Raw genomic sequence first — 8,572 nt, forward strand, 5'->3', positions numbered from 1 at the left:
ATAAGAAATCCATATTTGTGTCCATTTCAAAGAAAGGTGACCCACCAGATTGTGGAAATCATTGAACAGTATCTTAAATATCACATGCAAGTAAAATTTTATTGAAGATAATTATTGACAGAGAGTCTCCCAAAATCCAAGTTGGGTTTAGAATTGTTTGTGAAAGAAGGGATAACACTGCTAATGCAGATGGAGTTTGTCTAATAACAGAGAATGATAGAAATATGCTAACTGGTCCTCTTTTGACTATACATAGGTATTTGTGTGTATCATAACACATTTATGGATGAAATTGTGAAAAATGGATATTTCAGGACATTTAACTGTGTTTATGAAGATTTGGTACACAGGCCAAAAGGCAGTCATTTGAACAGGACAAGGGGATACTGTGTACTTTAAAATAAGGAAAGGTATGTGCCACAATTTTATCCTGTCACCATACTTATTGAATCTATATGCTGAGCAAATAATCTGAGAAGCAGAATTATATGAAGAAGAGCGTGGTTCTAACGTGGACTATGCATATCAGAGGTTTGCCTGAAATGCATATTTTAGAAAATTTGAAACATTGAAAATCAATGAGGAAGTTGGTGTCTATCCATATGTCTCAAGGATTGAGAAAGAGAGTGTTATATTAGAGCTAAAGTTTGTTGTTGTTGTCAAGTGCTGTCGAGTCAGCTCTGACCCATAGCAACCCTGTATAGGGTTTCTGAGGAGTGGCTGGTGAGCTTGAACCGCGGACCTTGAGGTTCAAACTGACTTTGCAGTCCAGCACACTAACCTGCAGTGCCACACCAGAACTCCATAGATGTAGAGATAGCTGAAGAAAAAATAATCATATTCAAAGAAAATATTAATACAATAGGAAATTAAATATAATACAGCAGATCAATATGGATGGTTCTTTTAAAAATAGGCAAATTGGATAAATTCTTACTGAGACAACCACAAAAATGTTGAAAATATCATTAGAAATATGGAGATCCTTATGCAAATAAATTTGGAATTTTAATGAAATGTTCTGGTGTGGTGCTGTGAATTAATGTGCTGGACTACAAGGTCAGTTGAAACTGCTGTGCAAGCTCACCAGTCGCTCCTACGAAACCCTATCAGGGTCACTATGAGTCAGAACTGACTTGATGGCACTCAACAGCAACAATTTACTGGACAGTGAATTAGGAAAACAATAGAATAGTTGATGCACTTGAATTTTGGAGTTGGCAAAGTCTATGGAAGGTACCATGGACTACCAGAAGAACAAATACATCTGTCTTGAAAGAAGTATAGCCAGAGTGTCGCTCTGAAGTGAGGACGGTGAAACTTTGTCTTTGAGTCTTCAGTGTGTTGTCAGGCAGGACAAGTGCCTGGAGAAAGACATTATGCTTGTAAAAGTGGAGGGTCAGCTAAACAAGAGGAAGGCCCCCATCAAAATGGAGTGACACAGTGGTAGTAACAATGGGCTCAAATATAAAGACAATTCAGCTGGGCAGTGTTTCATTCTTTTATGTATAGGGTCCCTATGATCTGAAGCTGAATAAAAGGCACGTAACCTGGTGTGGCACTGTGGGCTAATGCGTCAGACTGCAAAGTCATTTGAATTGTAAAGTCATTGGTTTGAGCTCATCAGCTGCTCCTTAGAAAACCTATGCTTTACAACAACAACAACAACAACAATGAGCATAACAAGTTCAATTATCACCACTGTTATTCAACTTTACACACCAAGCACTAAATCCAATCATGAAGAAATTTATGAATTCTACCAACTTCTTCATTATGAATTTGATCAAATATGCAATCAAGATGCATTGATGATTACCGATGATTGTATTGAAGACATTGGAAACAATGAGAAAGGACTGTTATTGTTAAGTGCCGTCAAATTGGTTCTGACCCATCATGACCCTGTATAGCAATTCTGAGGAGCAGCTGGTGAACTCAAACCAATGACCTTGTAGTTCAATCTGACTCTGCAGTCCAAAGCATTAACTTACAGTGCCACATCAGGACTTCTAGTTGGAAAATATATGACCTTGATTATAGAAACCAAATTGGAGATCACATGATAGAACTTTGCAACACTAATGCCGTATTCATTGCAAGTATTATTTTCGACAACATAGATGGAGACTATACACATGGACCTAACCAGATTGAATACACAGGAATCAAAGTGACTACATTTGAGAAGAGACAATGGAGAAGCTCAATGTCATCAGCTAAAACAAGGCCAGAAGCTGACTGTGGAAGAGATCATCAATCGCACATATGTAAGTTCAGGCTGAAACTGAAGAAAATCAAGTCTGTAAATGCCAAAATATGACCTTTTGCATGAATTTAGACCATCTGAAGGACAGATTTGATGCATTGGAAACTAATGAATAGTTTTGGATGACATAAGGAACATTATATATGAAGACATGAAAAGATCATTAAAAAGACATGGAAGAAATGAAAAACCAAAATGGATGTCAGAAAAATACATGAAACTTGCTTTTGAATCTAGAGAAATTAAAGCAACTGGAAGAAATCATGAAGTAAAAGAGCTAAACAGAAAATTTCAAAAGGTATCTCAAGAAGACAAAGTCAAGTCTTATAATGAAATGTGCAAAGCACTTGAGTTTGAAACCCAAAAGGGAAAAACATGCTCAACATTTTGGAATCTGAATGAACAGAAGGAAAAATTCAATTTGTAAAGTAGTGAAGGATTCTATGGACAAGTGTTGAATGGCCCAGAAAGCATCAAAAGATGGAACGAATACACTGTCACTGCATAAAAATGAGTTGCTTAAATTTCAACCATTTCCAGAGATAGGATAAGATCCAAAACCAATGGTACTGGAAGAGGAAATCCAAGTGGCACTGAAGGCATTGGTGAAAACAATGCTCTGGGAATTGATGGTATATATATAGACACCTTTCAACAAACTGATGTAGCACTGGATGTACTCATCTATTTATGCCTAGAAATTTGGAAGAGAGTTTCCTGGCCAACTGATTGCAAGAGATTCATATTTATACCCAATCCAAATAAAGGTTATCTGACAAAATGTATAAACCATCCTACAATATCATTGATATCACATGCAACTAAAATTTTTGGTAGAGATAGTCAATAACATTTGCAGCAGTACATTGACAAGAAGCTGCCAGAAATCCAAGCAGGATTCAGAAGAGGACTTCTAACCAAATGGATCTTGGCTGAAAGCAAGGAATAACAGAAAGATGTTTGATTTTCCTTTATTGACTATGGAAAGGCATTCAACTGTGTGAATCATAACAAAGTATGGATAATATTTGAAGATTAGAGATTCTGGAACACTTAGTTTTGCTCATGAGGAGGCTGCACATAGACCAAGAGATAGTGGTTCAAACAGAGCAAGGAGATATTGAATGGCTTAAAATCTGGAATTGTGTGGGTCAATGTTGTATCCTTTCACCATATTTATTCAGTCTGTATACTGAGCAAATAATCTGAGAAACTAGATTATTTGAAGAAGCTGTCATTAGAATTGGAGGAAGACTCATTAACAACCTCAATGTGCCTATGATACAACCTTGCTTGCTGGAAGTAAAGAGGATTTTAAATTCTTTCTGATGAAGATCAACACCTCAGTATGGATTGCACCTTAATATAAAGAAAATGAAAATCTTCACAACTAATCACTAAATATGATAAATGGAGAAATGTCAAATACTTCATTTTGCTTTGTTACTGTTGTGATTAAATGTCTTCGAGACTGTTCTGAGCTCATAGTGACCCTGTATAAGGTTTTCAAGGAGCAGTTAGTAAATTTGAACTGCCCACCTTATGGTTCAAACCGACCTTGTGGTCCAATGCATTATTCCACAGCGCCCAGGGCATTATCCCACAGAACCACACTTAGATCCACAATGAACTTTTATGGTAGCAGGAGTCCAGGGAAAATCAAAGGGCTTATTGCAATTGGCAAATCTGCTGCAAAAGACCTCTTTAAGGCATTAAAGAGCAAAGATGTCAGTCTGAGGACTGACCCAAGCCATGGTATTTTCAATTGTCTCATATGAGGCATGTGAAGGTTGGACAGTGAATATAGAAGACTGTAGATGAATGCATGCATTTTGATTATGGTATTGGTGGAGGATATTGAAAATACCATGAACAAATAAATCTATCTTGGAAGAAGTACAGTCTGAATGTTCTTTAGAAATGAGGATGGTGAGATTTTGTCTTTCATTTTTTGGATATGTTGTCAGGAAAGACCAGTCCCTGGTAAAGTGGAGAGTGAAAGAAAAAAGCTGATTTGAACTCAAAGTCACCTTGTGTATAACAGAACAAAACACTGGGCAGCCTTGCGGCGCTCCCATACTGTGGCTATGTTTGAACCCATTCTTGCCACTACATGTTGTTGAAGTCATTCCTCTTTTGAGTGTCATTTATACCAAAAGAAATTCTCAAATTGTGCACTGTATTTGGTCGATATAGCTCTTTTGCCTCCTTTAATTTGGCACAGTCCAGAGACTTTTTGCCTCTCATAATATTGCCATTTTGAAAGGCATAGGTCAAATACTCTGTCAAATGCCCATCAATTTGGGTTTATCTTTGGTTCCCTAATCTTTAGATTGAGTTCATGCATTTTGGACAGGAATCCCACTGAAGTGATGCTGTGTTCTTTTAAGTGTATCCTGTCAATAGGCACATGTAGTTGACTTGTCCTATCACTGAAGCTCCGTGACTATCTGACAGAATTTTTACAAAGCAAAAGTTTAACAAAGAAAGCTGGGAGTAGAGACTCCATTTTCTAGGGTTCCACCAAATTTATAAGTAAAATGAGATCATGTGAAATGATGTGACTCCATAAATAATTTGAGTGGTCAATATTGATATTATGTTCAAGATGCCAACTTGTTGTTAATAAGACGTGCTTGTTTCTTGGTAGATCCATCAGCTACATGGAAACAGGAAATAAAACTGGAGCTTTAAAGTTCATCCTGCTTGGACTCTCTGACAATACAGAATTGCAGCCTCTCATATTTGGTCTTTTCCTGACCATGTACCTGATCACCATGCTTGGGAACCTATTCATCATCCTGGTGATCAGCTCTGACCCCCATCTCCACACCCCCATGTACTTCTTCCTTTCAAATTTGTCCTTGATTGACATCTGTTTCAGTACCACTGTAGTCCCCAAGATGCTGGTGAACATCCAGACAGAGAACAAAGCCATCTCCTACATGGACTGCCTCACCCAGGTCTTTTTTTCCATGTGTTTTCCTATTCTGGACACTCTACTTCTGACTGTGATGGCCTATGACCGGTACGTGGCCATCTGTCACCCCCTGCACTACACAGTTATCATGAACTCCCGCCTCTGTGGCCTGCTGGTGTTTATTACCTGGTTCACTGGTGTCATGGTATCTCTCCTCCATATATCTTTGATGATGCACCTGAACTTCTGTAAAGATCTTGAAATTCCACATTTCTTTTGTGAACTGACATGGATTCTCAAGGCAGCCTGCTCTGATACCTTTCTGAATGGCACATTGATCTATTTTATGACTGGAGTGCTGGGGGTCTTCCCCTTCATTGTGATTTTGTTTTCTTACTCACGAATTGTTTCATCCATCAGTAAGATATCCTCATCTGGAGGAAAGCAAAAAGCATTTTCCACTTGTGGGTCTCACCTCTCAGTTGTTTCTTTATTTTATGGAACAGGTGTTGGAGCCCAATTCACTTCTATAATGACTCACTCCTCCCAAAATTTCTTAATAGCCTCAGTGATGTACGCTGTGGTCACCCCCATGCTTAACCCCTTCATCTACAGTCTGAGGAACAAGGATGTCAAGGGGGCCCTAGCAAGGCTCCTCAGCAGAGTGGCCTCTTGTCGATGATGGTTCATTGACTCCAGAACTAAGATTTGTGGGTACCAATTGTAAAATGCATTGAGTCTGAAGTTGGATCAGGTCACAACTTTTGGATCTCTTAAACCATATTATTCTTTTACCTGATCATGGTGGATATATGACTTGCTCTCTCATAGTGTTTACATATTTTTTAAAAACTAATATCCATAATTTCTATGATGACTCTTCAGTCCTGTCTTTTGTAAAACCTAATATGCTCAATACTATTATGCCAAGAACAATTCTGAGACTTTGTCTTGATTCCTTTGTGGTCCTTCTGTATCTTTTTTATTTCTATGCTAGTGAGTTGTAACCTTAAATTGGAAGCATTTCTATAGTGTTACTTTCTCAAATGTTGGTATATATTCTTAAAACTATTGACATCATTCACCTTAATTTATTTCTATAGGCTTGCATGTGGAGATTTCGTTATGTGTGTATATCACAGTATTTTTTTAATGAATAAAGTGTGATTAAAATACATATAATAAAATAACCATCTTTTAGTGCCTGTCACCCATTAGGTCTATACTAAGGGCTCTCTATATGTCATCTTATAAGATCTTTCATGCATTAACCCACAACACCACACCAGGACTCCGATGAACCCTGTTGTTGTTGTTGTTGTTATGTGCCATGGAGTTGGTTCTGACTTATAGCAACCCTGTACAGGGTTTCCATAAATCTTTCTGGGGGCAGAAAGCCTCATCTTTCTCCCATGAAACAGCTGGTAGTTTCAAACTGCTGTCCTTGCAGTTCACAGCCCGATTCGTAACCACTATGCTACCAGAGCTCCTGGCTGTCCCCATTTTACCAGTTGTTATTGAGTCCACTCCAATTCATAGTAACTCCAAATGTGTCATAGAGTTTTTGATGGCTGATTCATTGAAAATATGAGGGTGCTTTAAAAAGTTTGTAGAAAAATGGAATTAAAAGATCATAGAAAGAGAAAGGCTGTGTGCTGGTGGCCAGGAGGCTGGCTTGCAGAATGTGCCCTTTTGTTGTTTCAACAATTATATAATCCTACATGTTTTTGTGTATATCCAAAAAAAAAAATTAAAAAATTAAAATAACAGAGGAAATAGAAATGCTGTTGAATAATGATGTACATACAGAGGGGATTGTAATTATTGCAGTGAAATGAAATTTGATAGGATGAGTGTAAAACCAACGTTCTCCCATGCAAGCTATCATACAATTCATAATAAAAGCTTTAAAACAAAGAAAGAAAAAAAGAAATCTGAAGTATACTACACACACACACACACAAAGACAATGAAATGTTTCCAAAACTTTATGAAGTCCTCTTATGGATTTCTGGGCCTTTCTTCCAAGACAATTTGGATACTTGAATTTCCAACCTTTTGGTTAGCAGCCAAGCAAACTGTGTACACACTCAGGGAGTTTTCTTTCCATTTTAGAGATGAGAGAATTGAAATTCTGAGCACTGAAGAACAACACAAACAATAAAAAAAATTCCCAAGGTTACAGAGGAACCCAAAATTTGAATCAAAATTCAAATCCAGAAATCTGACTCTGAATCCATAGTTGTATCTTTCTGGAACTGTGACCATTCAAATCAATTTTGATGTTATGTATTATAAGAGTAAATATCAATTGAAAATGAAGTAAAAAATAATTTTCTTTGGTGTAAAAGGGAGACTCGCCCTCCCTTTCCTGAGAGCATTTACTGTAGAAAACTTACAATTATAAATTATTTCTTTCTCTACTGTGAAGAATGTACAAGCATATTTTTTAAAAACCAAGTTAATTTCTGTGTGTTTTTTTTTTTTTTTACAAACCAGAAATGTTTCCTTAAGTATCTCTGGATGATCTCTTTGAAGTGTAGACAGGGCCCTTGCTGTTCAACTTCTGTTGGAATATAGAAGAGTACCACCACTTGTCTGTCAGCTTGTCATACTGTGGTGACTTGTGATTCTGGAAACTGTGGCATCAGTATTTTAAATACGAGCAGGATCAGTCATGGTGAACAGGTTTTAGCTGAGCTTCCAGATGAAGACAGACTAGGAAGAAGCCTAGATAGACTTCTTCTGAATATTTAGTCAATGACAACATTATGACTAGCATTGGAACACTTTTAGAAAGCACCAGAATATAAAATATTGAAACATGATGAAGAGCACCAGAATATTGTCAGATATAATGCCAGAAAATGAGGAGGTTGGAAGGAACACAAAATACAACTGTGTGCAAGCTGCCTCCTGAAAGTAGAGTTGACCATGATGATGAGAATGGAGTAAGGTTTTGAGACCTTCATTTGATGATAGGGCACAACACAAAAATGAGGACAAACAATTATAAACATCTGTCAATTCGTCATACTGTGGTGGCTTGTGAATTGCTATGATTCTGAAAGCTATGCCACTGGTATTTTAAATAACTAACAGGGTCACCCATGGTGGACAGTTTTTAGATGAGCTTCCAGACAAAGACAGATGAGGAAGAAAGAGTGATGAACTACTTCCGAATCTTTAGTCAATGAACACCTTATGAATAGCAGAAAAACACTGTCAGATATAGTGCCGGAAAATGAGTCCCTCAGGTTGGAAGGCACTCAAAATGCAACTGGGGAAGAGCTGCCTCCTCAAAGTAGAGTTGACTATGATAACACAAATGGAGTAAACACTACCAGAGACAAGCCCGTGGAGCCTTCATTTGTTGATGGGGC

The 8,572-nt window shown here is 37.6% G+C and overlaps 1 protein-coding gene across 1 annotated transcript; it reads left to right on the forward strand.

Moving 5' to 3' along the window:
- The first annotated feature begins 4,932 nt into the window (after positions 1 to 4,932).
- Positions 4,933 to 5,871, forward strand: LOC102829045 (olfactory receptor 7D2-like). Its single transcript, XM_006877411.1, has one exon. The coding sequence runs from the start codon at positions 4,933 to 4,935 to the stop codon at positions 5,869 to 5,871; it is 939 nt and encodes a 312-aa protein (XP_006877473.1).
- Positions 5,872 to 8,572: the final 2,701 nt, after the last annotated feature.

Source organism: Chrysochloris asiatica, unplaced genomic scaffold, assembly GCF_000296735.1.
Source record: "Chrysochloris asiatica unplaced genomic scaffold, ChrAsi1.0 scaffold00493, whole genome shotgun sequence".
In the NCBI taxonomy this organism is placed as follows: domain Eukaryota; kingdom Metazoa; phylum Chordata; class Mammalia; order Afrosoricida; family Chrysochloridae; genus Chrysochloris; species Chrysochloris asiatica.